The sequence below is a fragment of the Macaca nemestrina genome, chromosome 5, assembly GCF_043159975.1.
Source record: "Macaca nemestrina isolate mMacNem1 chromosome 5, mMacNem.hap1, whole genome shotgun sequence".
Taxonomy (NCBI): domain Eukaryota; kingdom Metazoa; phylum Chordata; class Mammalia; order Primates; family Cercopithecidae; genus Macaca; species Macaca nemestrina.
Window position 1 is genome coordinate 48,446,960 of NC_092129.1, and position 25,174 is coordinate 48,472,133.

Consider the following 25,174-nt stretch of genomic DNA (forward strand, 5'->3'; position numbering starts at 1 on the left):
CGAATGACCCCAGGAGGGCTGCATCGCTCAGCGTAACTAAGGAGGCCAGCATTACCCCAAAGCCAGCTGCGACGGCTTTGCTAAGGCTCTATTCGCTTTGAGGGGAAAATATGAGTCTGAGTCAGGGCCCTGTGACCAGCGCCTCTGCCCTCGAGGAGGCACGACCTTGCCCAAGAAACTGCCCAAGAGGACAACGCCACCAGCCCGCCCTGGTGGCTGCTCCACACGTCCGAAGCGTGGATGAGAAGGTCAAGGCAGGAACCTCAGCCGGGTCTCGCCATAATGAAACATGGAAAGCAACCTAGATCATTCTCAGCCTCTGTATCAGCTCCCAAGATCCTGCATGTTAGAACTGTGGCTGTCAACCTTGAATTTGTATCAGATGAAATTCCAAGAGCTTCAGATTCAGCAGTTAGGGTGCGGCCCAAGAATTTGCGTTTCTACCCAGTTCCTAGAAGATTCTGATGTTGGGCTGGGCGCGGTGGCTCACGCCTGTAATTCCCGCACTTTGGGAGGCCGAGGCGGGCGGATCACGAGGTAAGGAGATCGCGACCATCCTGGCTAACATGGTGAAACCCCGTCTCTACTAAAAATACAAAAAATTAGCCGGGCATGGTGGCGGGCGCCTGTGATCCCAGCTACTCCGGAGGCTGAGGCAGGAGAATCGCTTGAACCTGGGAGGCGGAGGTTGCAGTGAGCCGAGATGGTGCCACTGCACTCCAGCCTAGGCTACAGAGTGAGACTCCATCTCAAAAAAAAAAAAAAAAAAGAAAAAAAAAAGAAAAAAAATCTGATGTTGCTGGCTGGTGGGCCAAACTTTCCTGAGAACCACTGCATTAAACAAGGAGATGATGTGAGACAGGTGAAACCAGTGGAATGAATGTTTAAGAAACCTCCAAGCTTAGGGAAAAAAGCCAGCAATTTGGAATGATTGACCAAAAGGACATTTGGGAAGTTTATCTCCTCCACCTCTGTTTTTTTTTTTTTTTTTTTTTTGAGAGTCTTGCTCTGTCGCCCAGGCGGGATTGCAGTAGCGTGCTCTAGGCTCACTTCAGCCTCTGCCTTCCGGGTCCAAGAATTATCCTGCCTCAGCCTCCCAAGTAACTGGGACTACAGGCATGTGCCACTATGCCATACTAATTTTTGATTTTTTTTTTTTCTTTTTCAGTAGAGACAGGGTTTCACCATGTTGGACAAGCTGGTCTCAAACTCTTGACCTCAGGTGATCTGCCCACCTCAGCCTCCCAAAGTGCTAGAATTACAGGCATGAGCCACCAAGCCCAGCCTCACCTCCACCTCTTAAGTGCTTTCAAAGTAAAGCCACAATCCTCAACTGCTTCTGCCCACATGAAATTGTTACCCTTCAATGAGCCAATTCAAATGCTACCTCTTCTGTGAAGGTTTCTGCCACCACCCTCCCCTCCCAGAATGTTGTACTTTCCCTGATCTGCTTGATAACACCTCCTTCCAAGCACAGATAGGATTTCACGCATCCTCCAGTAGCTAGGTGGTGCAGGTCTGATTTCCCATCAGACTGTGAGCTTTTTGAAGGCATTCATAATGACCTTCTTTTCTGTAGTGCCTACATTTACAGCAGAAAAGCTGCACTCAAAATGTTTGTTGAAGCTCTCCAGTGAACTGGGGTTCTAATTATTGAATGAAGAACTTGACACTAAGTGGTTGTTGCCCGCATTATCCCATGCCATCTCTGCAGAGAGATGGGAGCAGCAGAGGGCGCTGTCACTGCAGGTGTAGGGTCATTTTTCCTCTTGATGACATGCCAGCTGGCCCCCTGGGGCCACAGCTCCACCATAAGGGTTCCCAGTTTTGTTTGTTTGTTTTTTTTACAGTGAGGGTGTTCTAGAAGAAAGGGCTCAACGAATCCACTGAGCATGGATTACCAATTGCAATAGCTCCAGTTTGTGATAAAGATGACAATTTTCTTTTTTCTTTCTTTTTCTTGAGACAGAGTCTCGCTCTGTTGCCCAGGCCGGAGTGCAGTGTCACAATGTTGACTCACTGCAACCTCCACCCCCCGGGATTCAAGCAATTCTCGTGTCTCAGCCTCCCAAGTAGCTGGAATTACAGGCATCAATCTCCAGCTAACTTTTGTATTTTCACTAGAGACGGACTTTCACCATGTTGGCAAGGCTGGTTTTGAACCCCTGATCTCAAGTCATCCTCCTGCCTCAGCCTCTCAAAATGCTGGGATTACAGGCATGAGCCACTGTGCCTGGAATGACAATTTTTATTATCAAGTTTGTGAAACCCAGAATGATCTAGGGCCTCGGTAGCCATTGAACCCTGGGGCACCCTTGAACAAAAACATGGGCTTCTCAGCCACTATGCCTTGACATCCTCTCTAATCAGAAGTTTGTGTAATAAGTACAAAAGACAATTTTCACAGTGACAATGATACTGTGAACTGTCAAAGGGAGAGTAGACAAGACTGTGGTGACAATGCAGCAGCAGCAGGACCCTGTCCTCTCATAAGTGGGCATCCTTTCCCCATGTGAACCCCACATAGCAGAAACGCCCATCTCCTGAAGTCCTTTTATCATGTTATGCATTATTTACACTTCCATATATTTCAGTTAAAGAGTGGTAATCAGATCTGCATGGATGCCACTTGGGTCATCTGTCATTTCACTTGAAGGCAAAGAAATGTTTTTAACTGGTAAGTACAACCTTATCATAAAAGTCTATTTTCTGTAAGAAATACTGAAAATATGTTGAAAACCTCCCTTAGTGCCCTTCAGGACACATAAGAATCCTAGTATACCAGGTTGGGAACTATTGCTATAGGATTTGAAAGGAATAGCAAACAGTATTATCTGGAAGTGAAGAGGAAAAAGAGATTCTACTTAAAAACATTTGTGAAATGACTGAAAGAAATAAATCTATGAAGTTGTTTAGAACATGGTCCTTTATGGAAAGACCTGCCTGCTGTAAATTCCATTCACATTTTATATATTTGTAATGCCTTACAAAGCTAGTCTTTGCACTTGAAGCTACTGCTAATTGAGCAATAGAATCATACCTCATAAGGCTTAAACTGTATTTAAATATTTTGATAGGGGATCCAGAAATCCGAGTAAAACCCTGGGTTCTGCAGGTGCACATGGCTCACATATAAGGCATTTGAAGGACTTATGGTCTTGATGGGGAACACTGTCAACTCTGATTCTGTTTGTCTGAGGTTACTTAGGGTACAAGATGAAGACATGGTTCCTTCTGGAACCACCATGGCCAGCAGCCGCATGTTGGGCAGCTGCTGATACTCAGGGTGCCCGGGCGGGAGAGGGTGAGAGGACAGCCCTGGTCAAATTCCTTGCTGCTGCCAGAGGAAGCAGTCTTGCCATGTGTGTCCACATGGATACGATTAGCTGCTGAGGTGGAGTTGATATCTGAGCGAGGCTCTCGAGGACACATTCTGGATAGATCTCCATATGGGAGTTGGATGACTGCCACCAGCCAGTCTTGGCAGTCCCCAGAATTCTTCTGAAGTGGACAGTGGAAGAAGTGAAACATTGCCTGGCAGCTGGCATCAATGCAGTCTCTGGATATGCAGAAGAAAAGGTTCAAAAGGAACTGAACCCAATCCAGTCTTTATATGGTAAATATCCCAGCTTCACGGTAGAAGAGCAGGCGTGGCGGAAATAAAAGAAAACTCGACTTTTTCAGACCAGGGGACAGGAAAGAGAAGCAGAGAGGAATAAAGGGAGGAGGCCCTGGGATTCAGCAGAGAGGGAAGAGCCGCCAGGCTGTGGCCCCACTCCAGCCTCTGCCATAGAGCTGTGTAATCCTGGGGAAGGCATTGAACCTCTTTGTGCCTCAGTTTCTTCACCTATTAAATGTGAATGATAGTTGTACATCTTCCTCCTAGGTGTGTCATGAGAATTAAATCATGCGAAGTCCACGTCAAGCCTAGTCTACCTGTGAACCAGTATTACCGTGTGTGTGCTAGATCAATTCAGGGGAGCCTATGGGAAGGAGCATTTCTGTCCTGATTCCCATTTAGTCTGAAGTCCTAAATGAGAATCAGGACATTTCTGTCCTGATTAGGACTCAGGCTAACTGGCAAGTGTAGCAAGGTACAGTCATGTTAGACAGATGGAGAGGCTGCTTTTTAGCTTTCCTGGGGTGACCTTGATATTCGAGTGACACAAACAGGACCCAGAATTAGCCAAGAACCTAACAGGAAATCTGCCCTGAGTGGTTCTCTGTGGCCAGGGCCTCCTGTGCCAAGGACCTGGGGTTCACAGCCATTCCTCAGAGGACTCTTGCCTATCTGTGGAAACTGAGTGGGGAGGCAGGAGCCCAATACAGACCAGATCTTGAATTAGAGCAGCTTCAGGCTTCATCTGGGAACAATGAAAGAACCGGTGTCAGCACTCCAGGACTAGAGGAGGCAGGGATGGCGTGTTCATTCGCAGAACCTGGAGAACCCCTCAGGACCCCTGCCCCTACTCCACGCCACCTTAGAGAGCAGCAGGGGAGGGGGAGGCATCTGCAATATTAAGCGTTGTTACCCAAAGAACAGCCTACATATTTGCTGAAGATGCTGTTTAATTGACAAGATTTGACTATGTTTAATGCAGGTAGAATATTTAAATTTGATCACCAACCACCCAGGGTGTGCATGGGGGAGAGGAGCATGCTGTCTGCTGAGGCAAGCAGGGTGACTAGAAACAAAAACAAATGGCCACTTTTTCTCTGCACCGGGGTCATCAGTGGCAGGTAATTTAATGACCCTAGTATGCAGCTAAGCATCAGAACACGTGATACATTTGCCTTCTACTTCTCTCCTTCCCAATGTCTTCAGGGAAAAATGAATGATCTAATGAGTGGCTGTGCATGGAGGCCCAGTTCAGGGAGATGAGGTCTCAGTCACACGTCGAGTCTCCTTTCCAGTGGCCCTTATGGCTGAGGGAGACAGTGTCCCCTGGGCTGCACCAGTTGGAAGAAAAGGTGGAGTTTTCACAACCCTGGTTAGAAGTGGGAGGGAAGAGGTCAAGTCCTCAAGAGGAAGAGGAAGCAAAAAAAGAAAGAAGGAACTGAAAGAACTGAGATAGGGCTGGGAAAGAGGGAGAAAGGAGATGAAAGAAAGAAGAAAGAAGGAAGAGGGAAAGAAGGAAGAAAGGAAGGAAGGGAGGGAGGAGAGAGAGGAATGAAGAAAGGAAGGAAGGAAGGAAGGAAGGAAGGAAGGAAGGAAGGAAGGAAGGAAGGAAGGAAGGAAGGAAGGAAGGAAGGAATGGATGGAAAGAGTGAAAGAAAGAAAAGAGAGAAGGAAAAGAAAGAAAGAAAGAAAGAAAGAAAAAGAAAGAAAGAAAGAAAGAAAGAAAGAAAGAAAGAAAGAAAGAAAGAAAGAAAGAAAGAAAGAAAGAAAGAAAGAAAGGAAGGAAGAAAGGAAGGAAGAAAGAAAGCGGAAGTGGGGGGGGAGAGAGAGAGAGAGGACATCAGAGAATGGAGCTGGGAAAAAAAAAAAGATTCAAACACGAAGAAATTCAAAACCAAGAGTGTCCCAAAACTAGAATAAAAAAGAAACTAAAACACAAAGACAAACCATAAGCAAGAATAATGAATAAAGACAAGAGAAGAGGGAAGAGGAGGAAGTATCAAAAGAAGATGCTAAAATAAACCCCCAAACCAAAGCAATATGAGAAGCATTAAGCTAAGCTCATCACAGCAGGCATGCCAGCAGGGGCACAGGGGAGGGGACAGCGAAGGAGGAACCAAGGAGGGACTGGCAAAGGTGAGCATGAGCAAGTGCAGGAAATCTGGTGGGGAGGTGATGGGCAAGGGCTGAAGAACAAGTGGGGAAGAAGATATGGATGAAAAAGAGAGTGAAGAGGAGTCCTCCTGAAATAAGGAACTGAAATAATGACGAATGAATGAATGAATGCAGTGTTTTCATTCACATAATAACCAGAGTCTAGGCAGCTTTCCTCAGTTTAGCAGGATGGTGAAAAATCTGGGCCCTACACTACTTAGCAAATTATTCATGGGTGCACACACTTTTGTGGGGTAGAACCCACATAGAAAGGTTATCTAGTGCTGAGATGTCCTTTCTCAATCATCAGTCTGCCCTTGCCATACACTATTCTGATGGTGTATGATGTATTCTGTATGTATAGGTAAGTATTCTGTATGTATATGTATGTATTCTGATGATGTATGATGTATTCTGATGGTGTATATATGTTGTAAAGTCACACTGGTGTTTTGATTCTTTCATTTAACTGTGGAGTGAAGCCTCTGATGCAGAGGAGCAGGTTGAGAACTGCCAGACTGTGCTGTGACTTTCCTGGGCCCTGGGCACCTTTGCCTTCATGGATCTTTTATTCCTCCATTTAAAAAAAAGTCATAGAGGTATATTCCACAACAATGTTGGTAAACAGGTGAATGTATGAATATTACATATTAAAACATTTTCTTTGACTTGCAAGGTTTTTTTTTCTCCTTCAGATTTTAGATGGAATTAAAATATTTGTGTGGGTCTCTACAAGTATTGCCAGCACTGCACCTGCCACACCTGATGGATAAGTCAGCTCTGGAGAACTTAGAGATACAGAGTAATAACCACTAAAAATATACAAAGAGATTCGATTAAATATTTGTATCAATGTGAGCCAAGGTAGGTACATTAAAATAACAATGATTGGATGCAGTGATCACGGAAATTTCATGATTCAAGGCAAAGGTAGTTTCTTTAGGGTGCTGGCATATACTTACTGAGTTTAGTGCTTACTATATGCTAGGCTGTTCTGAATAATATATATATATATATATGCTTTTATTAAGTCCTCATAAGGTACATTCAAGTATATAAAGTACCTCCAAATGTACTTTTATTATTCTCAATCTACAGATAAGGACAAGAAGCACAGAGAGTTAAATAACTTGCTAAATAGTGTAGGGCCCAGGTTTTTAACCATCCTGCTAAACTGATGAAAGCCACCTAGACTCTGGTTATTATGTGAATGAAAACACTATATTCATTCATTCATTGATCATTATTTCAGTTCCTTATTTCAGTTATTAATTACCAATTCACTTTGTGTATGTGAGAAACAGGTCTCGCTCTGTCACCCAGGCTGGAGTGCAATGTTGCAATTTCAGCTCACTGCAACCTCCGCCTCCCGGGCTCAAGAGATCCTGCCATCTCAGCCTCCGAAGTAGCTGGGACTACAGATGTGTGCCACCATGCCAAGCTAATTTTTGTAGAGACGAGGTTACGCCATGTTTGCCAGGCTGGTCTCCAACTCCTGAACTCAACCAATTCTCCCACTGCGGCCTCCCAAGGTGATTACAAGCGTAAGTCACGACACCCCACCTGTTAATTACATCTTCATTTCAGTAGGTTGAAGTATATTTATTCAGCCTTTGCTCTGTGTCAAGTACTGATCTGAGCTCAGCAGTTGCAATGGCAGGAACACAGACCCGGCCCTATTCCTTATATGGCTGACTCTCTAGTGGGAAATATGGACATTAAACAAATGACCACCTAAATATAACACTGCGAACTGGACTTCATGGCATGAACCATGGAATGATATCAAAGCGCTGGGATCCCAATCTAATCTGGGCATCAGAGAAAGCTTCCCTGAGGAATTAAAATTTGGATGAGATCTCAATAATTAGTTAATGTATTAGGCAAACAGTGGGAGCAAGCATGTTCCAGGCAGAGGCCAACAACATGGGTCAGGTGCACAGGACATAAACTGAGCCATCAAGAAGCTTCCAATGTGAAAAGAGAATAAACCCATAGAGACAAGCAATGAAGTGCTGCCATGAGACAGATGTGTGGAGCATTTGAACAATGGGAGAGAAAGTGCTGGTAGGAGAGAGGTGGTGTTCAAGTCAATGAAAGCAATGTACGATGAGATCTGTAAGGAAAACTAGAAAAGCCAAGAGGCAGGCAGAGGATCTTATCCATTTTAGAGCCCTGGAGGCTATTTACTGGAGTAGCTGAAGATAGCACTGTGGACACAGACTAAAAAGGAAGAAACTGCTGTGAGCTCCATGAGAGGCTTCATAGATGAGACCTATGGAGCCATCCAAGATCATATCCTGACACAGTGGTCAAAATAAAGAAGCAAGTGTGAGCAGTGGTGAGGAAAAAAAAAAAAAAAAAGACAAACTTAACATTTGCTTTATATAAATATATTACATTCTGAAAAACAATAGTGCCCTTCATAAATGTGTAGTACTAAAAGAATTCAGTGTTAAGAAGGCAAGCAAATTATACTAAAAACACTACCATGGTTAAGCTGATAGAAATGAAATACACTGGTTAGTTCAATTATGTCTGCACATCTAACTTTTCTACTAGAATGTCTCCAATTACTCATTGAAGTCCTATATTCAAATCAAAATCTCTAATTTGATGGCATTTTTCTTTGGCAGAAAGAAACACCAGAAACATAAATGGCATATTTACATTTAATTGCAGCTTGAGTAAAAATAATAGTATCTAGAAAGATAATTTTTAAATAAATGGTGATCGATTTTTGGCAAATATGCATTGGTTATCACAGAAGGAGAAGTGAGCAAAGGAAATATGTGTGAAACTTATGTAAACTAACACAATCACATGCCTTTTGGGGTTACTAAAGGTTCAGAAATAAAACTTACAGAAATAAAAAAAAAAGAAAAGAAAAGCCATGCCCTGCAGACTGGTCCCAAGCTAGAGACACCTTTTTCCAATTGTCCAAAGAATCCCTTTGGCAGGCTGTTTAATACACATGACTCCAATCTCTTGAAGTCTCTAGATGGAGGCCACATCCCATTGCCTTAAAAAACACCCTCTGTATCCATGGATGTTGATACTTGAGAACTTAACAGAAAGAACTTGATTCATTCTGTGAAGATCAGGAAAGCTCATATTATTATCTGACTACAGAACTGCTCAATGTTCATCCCAAAAAAGTAAGACTCCCTTAAATATCTGCATAAGATTCATTCTCTGTGTTTTATTTTCCTAATTTTCTCCAAAGAAGATGTGTTACTTTTATTAATAAAATATTAAAATGTAAACCATGGAATCAGGGAAGGAAAATGGCAGATAGGAGGCAGGACTAAATTGCAGCTCACACTCAGAGGGACAGAGCAGCATGTGGAGACTCATATTGTGGATTTTTGCTCCAGAACTACTGCAGGATTATACCAAGAAAGCCAAGAGAATCCACAGACCCCCTGAAGGAAGCAGATTACTCCTGCAGGACCCAGGAGACAGCCCAAATACTACACAGCAAGAAGGTGCAATCTATGAATCAGAAAGTGGGTCCTCACCAGACACTAAATCAGCTGGTGTCTTGACCTTGGACTTCCCAGCCTCCAGAACTGCCAGAAGTAAGTTTCTATTTGTTATTAGTTAAAAAAAATAAGTAAGCCATGTAGATTATTCATCAGCGTGTGAAGCAAAATGGAATCATAAAAATGAAACTTCATTACAATTTTTTGAAAACTGCTATTTGTTTTGTTTTGTTTTTGAGACTAGGTCGCTGTGTTGCCCAGGCTGGAGTGCAGTGGCTGTTCACAGGTGTGATCATGGCACGCTGCATCTCAAACTCCTGGCCTCAAGTGACCCTCCTGCCTCAGTCTCCTGAAGAGTTGGGATTACGGAGTGCACAGCCTTGTTTGTTTTAGAAGGTAAGATCCATATCGAATTTTTTAAAATCCGTGACTGAGCAACATAAAACATGAGGATTTCCCAGATTTCCCTTCTTTTGTTGAAAATGTTAAAAAGTGATCTTAAATTTATGGATACATAGAAAACATAAAATTTCTCCATTTGATTTATATACTTCATAATAGCTTGTGACATGCTCAAAATAACAAGATTTTTTTCAATTATTTCATATATTCTTTTAAAAATCACGTTTTATTAAATTTATTCATTCAACAAATTAATTTTGAACACCTAACATATACTAACAAATGTGCCAAGTCCAGAAGATTCCAGGATGAATCAGAGGCCATCCTTGACTTTAAAAAGCTGACAGTCTAGAAGAGCCAAGCCGACACGAAAATCAATAAATGCAATAAGGACCAAAAGCACAATTATCGAAATGTGTGCAGGGTAGAGGTGCTGAGCATTGGGAGATACAGAATAACTAATTCCTATTTGCTGCTTCTGTGTGTATGCCGGATAGTGTTCTGAGTGCTTTACTTACATATCTTAGCTCCTCACCAACCTGTGATCGTTTCTATTATCATATTGCTACACTCATTTTACAGATGAGGGACTGAGACAAAGAGTGGTTGCCTCACTTGCCCAAAGTCACTCAGCTATACTGAGTGGCAGAACCAGGATTTAAATGAACGTAGGCCACTGGGCTTATGAACTCTCTGCTCTCAACCACTACACATTTGCTGTCCAGACTGTCCAGCAGACTGTCTAGGAAGAAATGCAAAGCACTTTAAGCAGAGAGGGCAGCTTGGGCAAGGGTGCTAGTGCAGGAAAGACACAAGCACCTTCTGAAGTCAAGCAGATAGGATACCAGAAGGCTGAGGAATATGCCACAACATGGGGAGGCTTGGATCAGTTTGGGTAGACAATGAGAGGCCATTGAAGGATTGTAGTCAGAAGAGTGATGGGGCAGATCTGTTTCTTAAAAAGACTATTTTGACTGTGTTTGGGAGGATGTGCTGCAGAGGTTCTGGATGCAGGTGGGGAAGGGAGGATGTGTTGCAGGAGGATGTGTTGCAGGAGGATGTGTTGCAGAGGGAGGATGTGAGGCAGAGGGTCTGGACACAGGTGGGGAAACCCCCTTTAGAGACCATTTCTTCCAGGTAAGAGAAGGCTGTAGCAGTGGAGTTGCAGAGAGAAGAATGGACCAGAGCTATTTTAAGGAAGACTAGGCCAGTGCCAGTTTTGATTAGTGGATGCCAAACTTAGTGGTCGTTTAATGTTTTTATATTAAACCTTCAGCAGAATCAACAGTGTGCTTCATGAAGGCAGAGCCCAGATTTGTTTTTCTCGCCATTGTGCTCCCAAGGCTTGGTAATGTGCTCAGGAAATACTTATTGATTGGATGAGTTAATGAATAAGTGAATAAACCAACAAATAAGTAAAGAAAAAAAAGAATGAATCAAAGAAATGACTCAGTATTGGATTAGACCAAGTGCATAAGGGAAGAAGTTAATGGATTCTCAAATGAGTTGCCTAAAAGATTAGGTCAATTTCTCTTTTCTTATGCACTAAATTTTGTTTCCAGACCTTTCTTATGAGTATTGTGTGTAGAACATAAAGCAACCAACTCAGCCCCACGATTTGGCTATTGGGGGACCCATGAAAGAGCCTGCCCAGCCCTGCCTGCTTCTGGGGGTCTCGGTCGTGTCATGTGACTATATCACTTGGCTCCGTTTCCAAGTTCCCCACCTCTAACCTCTCTGGAGCTCACATTCATCTTTCAAAAACATCACTTCCGTTATATCACCCATCACTCACTCCCTTCACTACACATCTCTTTGCCATGCTTTAGTTTTCATCTGAGCACTTACTGTTTCCTGACATTATGTCATTCATTCATTCATTTTATTTGGTTCTCTGTTAGTTTCCTATTGCTGCAGTAGCAAATTGCCATAAACTTAGTGGCTGAAAACACAGATTTATCATCTTGTAGTTCCTGAGGAAAGAAATCTGAAATGGGCCTCACTGAGATAAAGTTACTGTGGCCAGGGCTGCATTATTTCTGGAAGCTCCAGGGGACAATCTGTTTCCTTACCTCTTTCAGCTTCTAGAGGTTGCCCTCATTTCTCATCTTGTGGACTCTTTGATCTTTAAAGCCAGCAAAGGCAGCTTGAGTCTTTCTCATGATGCCATCTCTCTGGTCTCACTCTTCTGCCTTCCACTTCCTCATTCAAGGACTCTTGTGATTACATTGGGCTTGCCTAGATAAACCAGGATAATCTTATTTTAAGGTCAGCTGATTAGCAACTTTAATTCTAGCTGCAATTTTAATTCCCCCTCACCATGTAACAACATATTTATGGATTACAAGGACTAGGATATGGATGTCTTTTTTTTTTTTTTTTTTTTTTTTTTTTTTTTTTTTTTTTTTTTTGAGATGGTGTCTTGCTCTGTCACCCAGGCTAGAGTGCAGTGGCACAATCTCGGCTCACTGAAACCTCCGCCTCCCGAGTTCAAGCAATTTTTCTGCCTCAGTCTCCCGAGTAGCTTGGATTTCAGGCATGCCACCACACCTAGCTAATTTTTGTATTTTTAGTAGAGACGGAGTTTCACCATGTTGGCCAGGCTGATCTTGAACTCCTGACCTTGTGATCCACCCGCCTTGGCCTCCCAAAGTGCTGAGATTACAGGCGTGAGCCACCGCACTTGGCCCAGGATGTGGATGTCTTTGAGGGGCCATTTTCTGCCCAGCACAATCTGCCTCTTCTAGAATTGAAGTCTCTTGAGAGCAAAACTTTGTCTACTTTGCTCTCTACAATACAGTCATTGATTAGAAGAGGGCCAGTATATTGTAAGCATGCAGTAAATATGTTTTGAATAAATCAGCAAATCTTGTCCTTCTCTTTCACAATCCACCTCATACCAAGGCAGAATAATTTTCCTTAATATCAGCATGGATCATAATATATTCTTTGATATTGTTTGGCTGTGTTCCCATCCAAATCTCATCTTGAATTGTAGTTCCCATAATCCCCAGGTGTCATGGGAGAGAGCCAGTGGGAGGTAATGAATCATGAGGGTAGTTACCCCCATGCTGTTGTTCTCATAATAGTGAGTGAGTTCTTACAAGATCTGATGGTTTTATAAGGGGCTTCCCACCTTTTGCTCCTGCTGCCATGTGAAGAAGTACGTGTTTGCTTCCCCTTCTGCCATGATTGTAAGTTTCCTGAGGCCTCCCCAGCACTGTGGAACTGTGAGTCAAATAAACCTCTTTCGTTTATAAATTACCCAGCTTGGGTATGTCTTTATTAGAATCATAAGAATGGACTAATACACTCTTGCTCAGAGAACATGAATCGAGCACTTCTAGGTGAGATGTCAGCTTGGCCCCAGCCACCTTGTTCTTTCCTAGCAAATTCCAGTGGAAGTAACAGCAGATCTTGCAAAGAGAGAAACATCTGCCTCAGTTCTGAACAAAGCAAGTGACCATCCTCATGCCACAAAACAGAAGAACTTCTGCCAGATCCAGAACTGTCACCCCTGGGTCGTATGGAGGCTTTGAAGGTTGAGATTCAATCCTCATTCCTGAGAAGGTGAGAAGCACAGCAAAGAGGTCAGGGGGTCTGAGGGGCCTCAGCGATGCCCCTTACTTGAGCTCTCTCTGATCTCTCTAAACCAGGAGCTCTAGAACCCCATTGTGAATGTGGATATTGTTATAGATGCAAATGTCCACCTGTTCAGAGAATTAGGCAAGACAGAGAGAGTTGTTTTTCTGGGAACACTGTCTGAGGGAGAAACCACAAAGCTTCTGGTCATGGTTCCTGCCCTGCCTCCCTCTCTACTTCTCTGGAGCTCCTGTAACTCCAAGTGGATAATATACTGTTTTGTTTTTGTCATTGTTATTGTTGATGTTGCTTGTCTTTACTTTGTAAAATATGAACCTTTCATCATATGAGTGACTTTGGCAAAATGCATCTCAGACATTCAAATACTTCCTATTTATTAAGTGCCTCCCACTGTGCAATCCATATGCTAGGCACTGCAGATGATGTCTTAGTCTTTATAACAGCCTTGTAGGTTGGATAGCATCGTTCCCTTTTCAGAAATGCAGGAACATGCCTAAGGCTCAGAGTCTTCCGAGTGGGAGAGTTCAGATGCAGCTCACTCAGAGGTCTCTGCTGGCCCAGATCTGTCCATCATCTTCTAGTATAAATGAAGGCAGCCGCTCTGAAGGCAGGAGGACCAGGCTTAATCTGAAACCTGTGATCATTGAAACAAGCATGGCTTGCTCTGCACGCTTGGGGTTCAAATGAATGGGTCTCTATTTCCTCCTTTCCACATAATCACTCAAATAAGATAGGGACTGGAGTCAGGCAAGTGAGACTCTCATCCCAGGAACAAAATAGAAGGAAACACAAAAAAAACTCAGTAATCAAGATAAATAATAACTTTAATTTAATACAGTGTTTTAAAAAATCAAGTACTCAAACTATAGCTGTCTGCCTAGCTATTTTTAAACATGAAGTTTTGCCAAGGCTGGGATGAGGTTTGAGCAAATGAGGCCAGTTCGATGTCAGATCCTGTCTATTTAAAGTTTGATATTTTGTTCATCATGTTTATTTTATGTTATGTTTTCATTAATTCTATCTGAAGCACCCACCCACCTTCTCAGCAGAAAGCCTGATATCTCCCTCTGGGGCCACACTTTCCACATGAGTTATAGGGACCTCTGATGTGCAAAAGGAAGTTACATAGCTTCTCTTCATAATTTCTATCTTTTGGGCACAAAATTCTGACTTTTGAAGAATACAGTTATGTAATCACCACCACAATCAAGATTTACAACAGTTCCATTATCCTAAAGAGTCATCCCCTCCTCCATTCCCAATAACGGGCAACTACTGATCTGTTTTTCTGTCCCTATAGTTTTGCCTTTTCCAGAATGTCATTTACATGTAACAATATAGTATGAAGTCTCTTGAGCCTGGCTGCTTTCACTTAGTGTAAGTACCTGAGAGTCTTCCATGTTGTGTGTAGCAGTAGTTCCTACTTTGTATTGCTGGGTAGTATTCCATTGTTGGATGTACTTATTTGGGTTGTTTTCAGTTTGGGGAGGCTATTAATAAAGCCACTATAAACACTTGCTTTCAGAGTTTTACATGAATATAAGTTTTCATTTCCCTTGGGTAAATACCCATGAGTGGGTTTATTGAATCATTTGATACGTCTACTTTTCACTTTCTAGGAAATTGCCAGACTAGTTTCCAAAGGGGCCCTTTTGCATTCCCACCAACAATTGACTTTAGTGTTTTGAGGGTGGGACTAAGGAAGACCCAATCCCCAGCTGTGTTGACATCCCCACCTCCCGACTGTGAATGGGGTCATGACCTCTGGCATCTTAGTGACGGGCACGTTAGTACTCCCCAGCAATCTCTGAGGAGTGAGGACATGGCAGGAGTGATTTCTGAGTTGTCTTGGAGATCTACTCAAAGGACGCTGTGAAACCTAGGTGTTCAACAACAAATAAATAGATAAAGAAAATGTAGGGTATATATACCATGGAATACTATTCAGCCATAAAAAGAATGAAATCCTGTCATTCGAGGCAACATGGATGGAACTGGAGGACCTTATGTTAAGTGAAATAAAGCCAGGCACAGAAAGTTAAACACCGCATGTTCTCACTTATATGTGGAAGCTAAAAAAAGTTTATCTCACAGAAGTAAAAAGTAGAGCAGAAGATACTAGAGGCTGGAAAGAGTAGAGGGAAGGGAGGAATAGGAACAGATTTGTTAAAGGGTACAAAATTATAGCTAGACAGAAGAAATAAGTTATAGTGTCCTATACCATTATAGGATGACTATAGCTAACAATAACATATTATATAGTTTCAAATGGCTAGAAGGAGGATATTGAATGTTCCCAACACAAAGAAATGATAAATGTTTGGGATAAGGGATATACTAATTACCCTGATGTGATCATATACATTATATGTATTGAAACATCGCTATGTACCCCACGAATATGCACAATTATTGTGTGTCAATTAAAAAATACAAATATAAAAGAAAAAAAAAACCCGTGGCTGAGTCTAGCAGGGATGGAAGGAGTCCTTAGTGAATCACTTGCCTTCAATGAGAGAGCTAGAGTTGCAGAAGCAGCAGTCGCTGAGGCTAACAATCAACACAGTTGCCTCCTGTCTTCCTAGACCCATAAGCCCAAAAGTTCCTGTTTGATTCAAGACAAGGAAGGCATCCTGGAAAATGTCTTTTGGCAATGTTTGTAGAAGGAGCTGAGCTAGCTGTGATTTATAGAAACAAAGAAATAGAATGTGTATCCTGAATGTCTTAGCACTGTATTGTGCTCCTACTACCAGCCATTCATTACACCCAGTGCTTTATATGCACGAATTTCAATCCTGAAAACAACACCACAAATTAAACGTACACATTACTTAGGGATCAAATTGAGGTATCAAAACTGAAGCAAAAGATAGTGACGCTGATCATGTTTCTTCTGTGCCTAAATCTTTTTACAGCCCTCTTTCACATTCCAGCACGTTCCCGCTTTTCTCCAAGGCTCCAGCCATACTCACTTCCCTCCTTTTTGCTTCCATTTTCCTGCCTTGGGCCCGCATGCATGGTAGTTTCCCTACATGGGGTGCCTTCCCTACCTCTTCCTCTTTTTTATCCCTGCTCACTTGTATGAGCCACTTCTTGCATCCTGAAACTTTTCCTGACTCACCCCAACAGGGCCAACTATTCGCTCCTTTATCTCTCCACTGTAGTTTGTACACCCCTGTCTCCTATGTTGCTAGTCCAAGATTAGAGAGATTTCTATTCACTTCTGTGTGCCCAGCACAGAGCCTGAGCCTATTAGGACATAGTAGCTGTTTTAATTTATTTATGTGTTATTGTATTTTTAATTGACAAGTAATAATTGCATATATTTATAGCATGCATGATGTTTCAGAGCATGTATAGATTGTGGAATGATCAAATCAAGATAATTAGCCTATCTATTACTGCAAATATTTATCTTATTTTGATCTGGGGTCTCACTGTGTTGCCCAGGCTGGAGTGTAGTGACTCAATCATGGCTTACTGCAGCCTCAACCTCCGTGGGCTAAGGTGATCCTCCCACCTCAGACTCCAGAGTCTCTGGAATTACAGGTGCAATCACCACACCTGGTTATTTTTATGTAATTTTTTGTAGTGATGGGGTTTTGCCATGTTGCCCGGGCTGGTCTTGAACTCGTGGGCTCAAGCAATCTGTCTGTCGCAACCTCCCAAAATGCTAGGATTACAGGCATAAGCACCTGGCCCAAATATTTATCATTTCTTTGTGCTGAGAACACCTAAAATGCTCTCTTTTCATTATTCCAAAATATACATTATTAAGGATAGTCACCGTGCTGTTGAGATACAGCACCAGACCTTATGCCTCCTCCTGTCGGACTGAAACCCTGGACCTGTTGAGCACCCCAGTCTCTGATAACCACCATCCTACACTCTACTTCTATGAGTTTGTCTTAGAGTAAGAAGAAGAAAGGAAGAGTGGGAGGAAGAGATCATGGTAAAGGAGGTACTCTAGAGTACCTCTAGAGGGAAATGCCGCTGGGTACTCTAGAGGGAAATGGTAGGGTGGGCTCAAAAACTATGAGTCAACTTTGGCCTCTCTCATAAAATAATTTCATCTTTGATTTTAAAATGAAAACAAAGAATAAATTTCATAGAAGCATCACATTCCAGAACAGAAGAGGCCTTAGAGACTATCAAAACTAACTTCCTGTTTTTTGTTTCTCTCTCTTTTTTTTAAGTGACTTTAAAAGCAGGCCTACTTTCACTATCAGATGGTGATTTATCCTCACTCTGTTTATTACCTGGATTCCTTGCATTTCTTTATTTCATTTTCATTTTGTATGGTCAATTTTGATCTCTGCCCTTTCTTTTCAGATAATATTTTGATCTTTAACTTGCAGTGATTTTTATCCGCCTATATTAAGGAAATGCTATTGTCAGTGAAAGACACTTAGTTCTAAAGCCAAGTATTTTGGGAAAATATTTCATAAGAAAACATACCATATTTTCATGTGCATGTTTTGCATATAAACTCTGAGAAATAAAACTTTTTAATATATTAGGGGGATGGGGAAGATAGCAAAAGAAAATTGCAATTATAAAAATAATTAGTTAGAAGGGGGTGGGTATTGTCTCAAGGAATGCCTTCAGGAAGTTTGATTTTAACCAGAATGTCACAACGGTTTCCATTACCATGAAAAGTCCACATTCATGCATCTAAAGATGACTAATGATGAAACAGGGACAAATTCAGTTACAAGGGTCATTTAGCTCCCTAGCTTGTCTAATTTAAGAAATGCGGGTACCTTTCATTATGTATCAAAGTCTTTGAATAAAAATTCCTCCTTCCGTGAGTGAATCTGCAATGTATAAAGAGCCCTTCAAGTGGCACTGTGGCTTTAAGAGGGGCTCCTGGCACAGCAAGGAGGAGGAAGACACTGGCCAGAGATGAGACAGATCCCAGCCCACATTTGGGCTCCTGTTGAAGACAGTGTTCCTAGCACAAATGGGCGGAACAAGCTAGTTGATAAATTTTTATTTATTTCTTTTATAATCTTATGTAAGTCATCACTTTAAAGAGAGTGGTAAAACAGTGAGGTGCAGTTTTGTTTTTGTTTTGTTTTTTTTTTTACTTTTGGCATTACAACACTCTTATGTGATTAAAACTATGCTTATTTCACCTTCAGTTTTTATCCCTAACCTTTTGGAAATGGTATTCAATGAAAATAGCTAAATAAACTAATAGCGTTTAGAAACATTTTGCTTTGAAAAGCTGTATTGTATGCCTCTTTTTAAAAAATCAGTGTCAAATAGGCACATTTACTATGTGCTGGCCAAAATGTTGTCCGTGGTACCTAGGGACACGTCTAAGGAAAAAGAAATCTTATAGCATAGGTGGGACAGGATAAACAAAACTGGAAATAAACAAAACCTCAAATAAACAGGATGTCTAATCATTTTAGGATTGCATAGACATAGTGGTATTTGAAAAGTGAATCCTAGCCCACTTTTGTCCACCTTGTCAGGTTCAAAACTGAGCTACTCCCCACAGGGTTCCTATTCTGCAGTGCTCCACTACAGTGTCCAAAGGAGCCCCAGTCCCTCAAGTCTCTGTGTCCTTGCAGATGACCTTCCTCATCCTGGGGTGCCTTTGCATTTCAGATGCCACATCCTCTGGGAAGCCTTCCCTGATTCTCCACCCCAAGCAGGTTAGGTGACTATTCCTCTGAGTTTCCTCAGCCCTTCTACATAAATCTCAGTTTTGTCAATTGCCATGGACTGCCAGGTAATTATTTGTTAATGTCTACTCCCCAAATAGACTTCATTGGTTGATTCGTTCATTCGATACACAGTGGTGCTGGGAAAATAAAGGCAAGAATCAGTACTTACTGTCTTAACGTAGCTCAAAGGGAATAGGGGAGACAGATTAGCACCCCAGCAATTACAATCCTGTGTAAAAAGTGACATAAGACCCTGATGCTGCTGTTTAAGAGGGGCACTTCACCTGGCTTGGAGGTTGGGGAAGTGTCAGGAAAGCTTCCTGGATGGTGCTGTGGTTTGAATATTTGTCCCCTTCAGAATGCCTATACATTGCTGGGGGGAATGTAAATTAGTACAACCTCTTTGGAAAACAGTGTGGAGATTCCTTAAAGAACTAAAAGTAGATATACCATTAGATCCAGCAATCCTACTACTGGGAGTCGCTACATGAAAACAACCCATTCACGTATATGTTTATTGCAGCCCAATTCACAATTCCAAAGATATGGAACCAACCTAAGTGTCCATTGACCAATGAGTAGATAAATAAAATGTGGTATATATACAACACGGAATACTAATCAGCCATAAAAAGTAACAAAATAGTGTTTTTTGCAGCAACTTGGATGGAGCTGGAGGCTATTATTCTAAGTAAAGTCACTCAAGAATGGAAAACCAAATACTGTATGTTCTTACTTACAAGTAGGAACTAAGCTATGAGTCTGCAGAGTCAGAGACAGTGATATAATGGACTTTGGAGAGAGGTTAAGAGGAGAGCACGGGATAAAAACTACATCATTCCCACATATATTACTCAAGTGACAGGTGCATTAAAATCTTGGAATGCATCACCATATAATTCATCCATTTAACCAAAAACCACTTGTACTCCAAAAGCTGTTGAAATACAAAATACATATTAAAAAAGAAAAAAGAACATTTGTCCCCTCCAAACTCTTGTTGAAATTTAATCCCCCACGTGGCAGTATTGAGAGGTGGGACCTTCAAGAAGTGATTGGATCAAGAGGGCTCTGCCCTAATGAATGGAATAATCCATTCATGGATTAATGGGTTTATCATGGGAATGGGATTGGTGGCTTCAAAAGCAGGGGAAGAGAGACGTGAGCTAATACACTCAGCCCTCTTGCCATGTGATGCCCTTCTCCACCTCTGGACCCTGCAGAGAGTTCCCACCAGCAAGAAGGCCCTCACCAAGATGTGACCCTTTGACCTTGGACTTTGCTTCCATAACGATAAGAAAAGTTCATTTTCGTTATAAACTTTCAGGTATTCTATTAGAAGCAACAGGAAACAAACTAAGACAGATGAGGAGACGCTTGACCTGAGGCTTGAAGGATGAATGACAGTTGGTCAATTAGTTCATGCTAGAGAAGGTGGGGCATGATGCTGCAGACAAAGGAAACGGGAGTCCAAAGGCACCCCGAGAGGAGGAGGAGGTGCCATTCAGCGAATGATGAATTGGTCTGTATGGCTAGAGAGTGGAGTATTGTGCAGAGAGGGAAGATTTTCTGCCCTCTGAGGGTGTGATAATTGAGTCTATGAAAAATGGACAGTAGGCAGATTAACAGGAAAATAAAACCATATTTAATTGTATATATATGTACAGGAGTCCCACAGAATCTGAGACTGGAAGAAGAGCCAGATGATTGAAGCTCATTTAGTATCCCTGAGCTACAGAAAGCAAGAGGGGCTTGGTGCTTCTGGGAGTGGTGGTGACACACATCATGGGAGGGTGAGGGGAGGAAACGTGTGGCAAACAAAGGTTGTCTCATTATGTGGATAAAAATTCTCTTGGGTAATAAAAGTTGTTTCAGAGTAGCCTATCAGAAGAATCTGTAACAGCCTGTGATGAAGTCCATCTGGGCAAAGTGTCAACCTTCATTCTCATCTTCTGTGATAAGATCTTCCCTGGTTGATGAGAGTCCTATAAAAATTGTTTTCCTTTACGGAAGTAAATTTCTTTTACCAAAGGACAGCTTTTCAGAGCTACTCCTGTGTCTGCAGTTTCTCAGAATAACCTGCTCAAAATATGCCAAAGAAGTATATCCCAGAGTGGCATATTTCGGCCTCCTACGGTCATATTTTGAGGTGTTGTGTCCTGAGCTGCCACAGTATGTGTAATAGCAGCAAGGAAAGAGTTTGGGGTAAGGTATAGAACCCTGAAATGCCATGCTGAGGAATATACACTTTATTCTGTGTATATTCATAGACACTTGTTTTGAGGGAATTAAAATGGAGGGGCAGGGAAGTCTTGTGAGTGCTTTGGAAAGATCGTTCCTGAAATGGGATAGGGAAAGAGTAGAAGAAAGTGAGTACAGAAACAGAGATTCCCTTTAGGAGAGAACAGAAGATGGAGGCTCAAACTGAAGAGGTGGCAATGGAATAGCAGGGAGGAAACCGATTCTGAGGATATTTATTTAAGGTATTAAGATATTTACTTATTTAAGAGAATAAACAGAGCATGTTCACGGATGAGGAGGAGTTCAGCTCGGGGAGTGTTGACTGCCAAATGCCAATAAAACATCAAGAAGGGAAGCCCAGGAAGCAAATAGATGCTGAGATCTGAAGCTCAGGAGAGAGGTCTGGGATGGAGAGAGTCATTTGTGTGTAAGTCAAAGCTGAAGCTGGGATCTCCCAGGAGAAATATGTCAAGTGGGAAGAGAACAGGGCTGATGCTGGACATCTGGGGAACAGTACCTAAGGGCAGATGGAAAAAAGAGACCCTGACAAGAGGGTAACAAGGAAGCAGAGGGGCTGAAGGAACACCTGGGGAGATGAGTGTCCTAGAAATCAGGGAAGCAGAGCTCACAAAAGGAGTGAGTGTTCGAGAGTGTTAAAAGTGACAGGGGACATCAGATTAAGTAAGACCTGAGAGGTTCCCAGTACATTTGACAATGAGCTGCTCAGACGTGATCTTTACCAAAGCAGTTCCATGCAGTAGGGTGAGCAGTAGTCATAATGCAGATGGTAGAAGAATGAATAGGGAAGGGGGACTGTAAGAATTTGGGAATAGCCTCTAGAGTGTATGCTACTCTCTCTAGAAGATTGACTGTCATGGGAAAATTAATGGAGGAATATAGGGCTGAGAGGTTCCTTGACGATATGGTGAGCCTAGGACAGTGCGTGGTCCAAAAAGGCACTCAAATATGGAATTATCTAATAAAAGTTGAAATGATGAATTGCTAAATAACTGAAAAATGAGTCAGAGAAGACTTCTTGTATTTGAAAGCATTTAATTCCTCATTTATGTATCTTCACAAGAAAGGACACAGAAGATTAACCAGAGAAGGAAAAAGCATGCGGTCTGGAAGAATATGTGAACATTCATGTTGTAAGCAATTGGGAGAGACAATTGGAGTGAGACCCAGGCATAGGCAACTGGAATGTGTGCCCCACAGAGGAGGCAGCTTGCGAAGGGGGAGCTTCCTGCTGAGGAAGTTCACTGAGGGAATACAGACAGCATCATCAGGTAATACAATACACTAGATAGCAAACGGTGCTGAGAAGTGCCATTGTAATCTAATGCTGCTTATTCAGGGTAACATTAAAATCTATCTCAGTGCACTCTCAATCTCTTCAATGACCTATTGTCTAAACTAATGCATAGTTAATTCTCTGAAGCCAGAGATATCGTTTTCCTATCATAAACTACACAAGATATTAAGAAAGTAAGGCAACATTTGGAGTACTATAAATTTAAACAGACTGTTAGTAGAAAATATTTAGAGCAAGACCAGGCAACATTGGCTGACTTTGTAAAAAGGGACCTGTATTTGGACAGATTTGATTTATTAATTTCGTTATTTTATTTTATTTTGAGACAGGCTCTTGCACTGTTGCCCAGGCTAGTGTGCCGTGGCCTGACCATAGCTCCCTGTAACCTTGAACTCCTGGGTTCAGGTGATCCTCCTTCCTCAGCCTCCGGAGTAGCTAGGACTAGAGGCTTGCCTCACCAGTTGGACTAAATTTTTTTTATTTTTAATTTCTGCAGAGATGAGGACTTGCTATACTGCCCAGGCTGGACATGAACTCTTTGCCTCAAAGGATCCTCCCACCTCAGCCTCTCAAAATACTGAGATTACAGGTGTGAGCCACCGTGTCTGGCCTGTATTTGGACAGTTGTTGCAGCAAAGATGGAATAATCATATCTTCCCTACAGAGTTCCTGTGAGAATTCTAGGTGAAAGCCCTTTTAAGTGATCAAGGGTGAGCTGTCTGTGTGTGTGTGTGTGTATCATGACCTAGTTGCTACTAAGGCCTTTGTGTGTATCAGTGTGCTTCTGCAGCATGTACTCGTGGTTTTTGTTCCTCTTTTCTCTTACCTTCTTGATTAGGTTTGTTCTCTTATTAAATGATATAGTACGTGCAAAATGCCTGACATAGCACCTAGAATCAGGGTTTATGTGTTAACAGGTATAATTGCTAGCGCTGTACCTTCTTTCCCCCCATATCTCCATCTCTTCCCACTGGCTATCTATGGTCTGTGGGTGAACCAAGGGACATTCCTCCTTTGTCATGAACTTTCAGAGGACTGATGATTCCCGAGCCTGACTTACAGTCTTTTAATTCTGGGCAAGACACAACTTGGGGGCCTAATTGTGAAGTTGATAAAGCTTAGGTTTTGAAATCACCAGCTGAATCAGCATAATCTCCACTGCTCATTTTGCAAAATCCTACAAGGTGTGGCATTAGCTAAGATATTTATAATCAATGCAGCTGCCTTTCCGTTAGAAAGCATTGACTCAGACATCAAATCTGTGATATTTATTTAGTTCTCAGAAGACTGGCTTTTTACACATGACCTTTGAGTATTTACTTATGAAGGAGTTCAGAAAATGCTGCCCCCAAATATGCTGCTTTGGCAGACTTGTTACTTCAAACTGAGGGTGCTTGGGGAAGAGCAATTGCAAGAAGGAGCTTTCTCTGAACTTCCTTTCATCTGTCTTTCAGCCTGTAATCCCAGCACTTTGGGAGGCCGAGGCAGGTGGATCACCCTGAGGTCAGGAGTTCGAGACCAGCCTGGCCAACGCGGTGAAACCCTGTCTCCACTAAAAACAAAAACAACAACAACAACAAGAAAAAACACAAAAATTATCTGGGTGTGGTGGTGGGCATCTGTAATCTCAACTACTCGAGAGGCTGAGGCAGGAGAATCACTCGAACTCAGGAGGCAGAGGTTGCAGTGAGCTAAGATAGAGACATTGCACTCCAGTCTGGGCCAAAAGCGTGAAACTCCGTCCTCCCTGCCCCAAAAAAAGACAGATCCTCCAATAGGAGTTCATCTGTCAGGAATGGGAAAATCTGGGATCACAGCAGGCCCAGACAGATTATTGCCTATGTTTCTGCTAGAAAACAACTCCTTATTACCTGATCAGCTTTTTAAAATTTGCACAAGAGACAACCTTTATTCTTTATCCATTTCCTCCCCCCACTCTCCCATAACTTGTGTCACCTGCCTGCCCCCCACATTCCAAGATCCTGTTCTTATCTGTAACTCAGGATGCTATACAAGCTTCAATCATCTGACCCTTTGAGCCTCATATTTTGTGAAACTCCCATGTGAACGTTGGTAATTAAAATGGGTTTTCTTTGTCCTGTTAATCTGCCTTATGGCAACTTAATTCATAGACCAGCCAAAGAACCTAGAAGGGTAGAGGGAAGCTAGTTTTTGCTCCCTACACCCAGCAGACAGATACCCAGGGATGTGGGCAACCGTGAGAGGTAGAGATGGGCTTTGAGGGCAAGGGGTATGGGTGTGAGTGGGGAAGGGCATTAGGCTTCACTTCACAAGGGACTCCAGAATCTGCCCCTAACCCACCTGGCAAGTGCAATGCATTTTCACGTCGGAGTTTCCTATCTGTTAACTGGGTATGATCATTCTTGCTCCATCACAGGGCGGCTCACGCCTGTGTACATGGCACCCCCACCCACCACAATGGAAATGATATCTTTAGCTCTGACCTTGCATCCCAGCTCCTGAAGCCCAAACTCTTTTCTGGGTGAACAGCGCTCCGCGGAGGGGACCCCCTGCTGCTCTCCTGCCAGGGGCCAGTGCCCGGGGCTTGGGGGAGGAGCAGCCGGGCAGGTTCGCGGGCACCGAGGGCGGCCCAGCTCTGAGCCCTGCAGCTTTCGCCCGCTGGAGCGAGAGCCGGCTGTAGGCGGCTCCTTCCTGT

The 25,174-nt window shown here is 42.6% G+C and overlaps 1 protein-coding gene across 4 annotated transcripts; it reads left to right on the forward strand.

Moving 5' to 3' along the window:
* Positions 1-55: 55 nt before the first annotated feature.
* Positions 56-25,053, forward strand: LOC105465755 (E3 ubiquitin-protein ligase Itchy homolog). Of its 4 annotated transcripts, none has more exons than XM_071096536.1 (7): positions 56-537; positions 2,595-2,677; positions 7,078-7,317; positions 9,151-9,354; positions 9,503-9,654; positions 13,050-22,471; positions 22,994-25,053. In XM_071096536.1, the coding sequence occupies exons 2-5, from the start codon at positions 2,623-2,625 to the stop codon at positions 9,649-9,651; spliced, it is 648 nt and encodes a 215-aa protein (XP_070952637.1). In that variant the 5' UTR covers positions 56-537; positions 2,595-2,622; the 3' UTR covers positions 9,652-9,654; positions 13,050-22,471; positions 22,994-25,053. The 4 variants fall into 4 exon arrangements, with proteins under 4 accessions (XP_070952637.1, XP_070952638.1, XP_070952639.1 ...); XM_071096537.1 differs by having other exon boundaries at positions 22,264-22,471; XM_071096538.1 differs by having other exon boundaries at positions 7,078-7,305.
* Positions 25,054-25,174: the final 121 nt, after the last annotated feature.

Coding starts and splice junctions, on each gene's coding strand:
- LOC105465755 (XM_071096536.1), top strand. CDS start 2,623: ATGCCACTTGGGTCATCTGTCATTTCACTTGAAGGCAAAGAAATGTTT. Junction 2,678..7,077: donor CAAAGAAATGTTTTTAACTG/GTAAGTACAACC, acceptor TGTGAGAAACAG/GTCTCGCTCTGTCACCCAGG. Junction 9,355..9,502: donor AGCCTCCAGAACTGCCAGAA/GTAAGTTTCTAT, acceptor TTTTGAGACTAG/GTCGCTGTGTTGCCCAGGCT.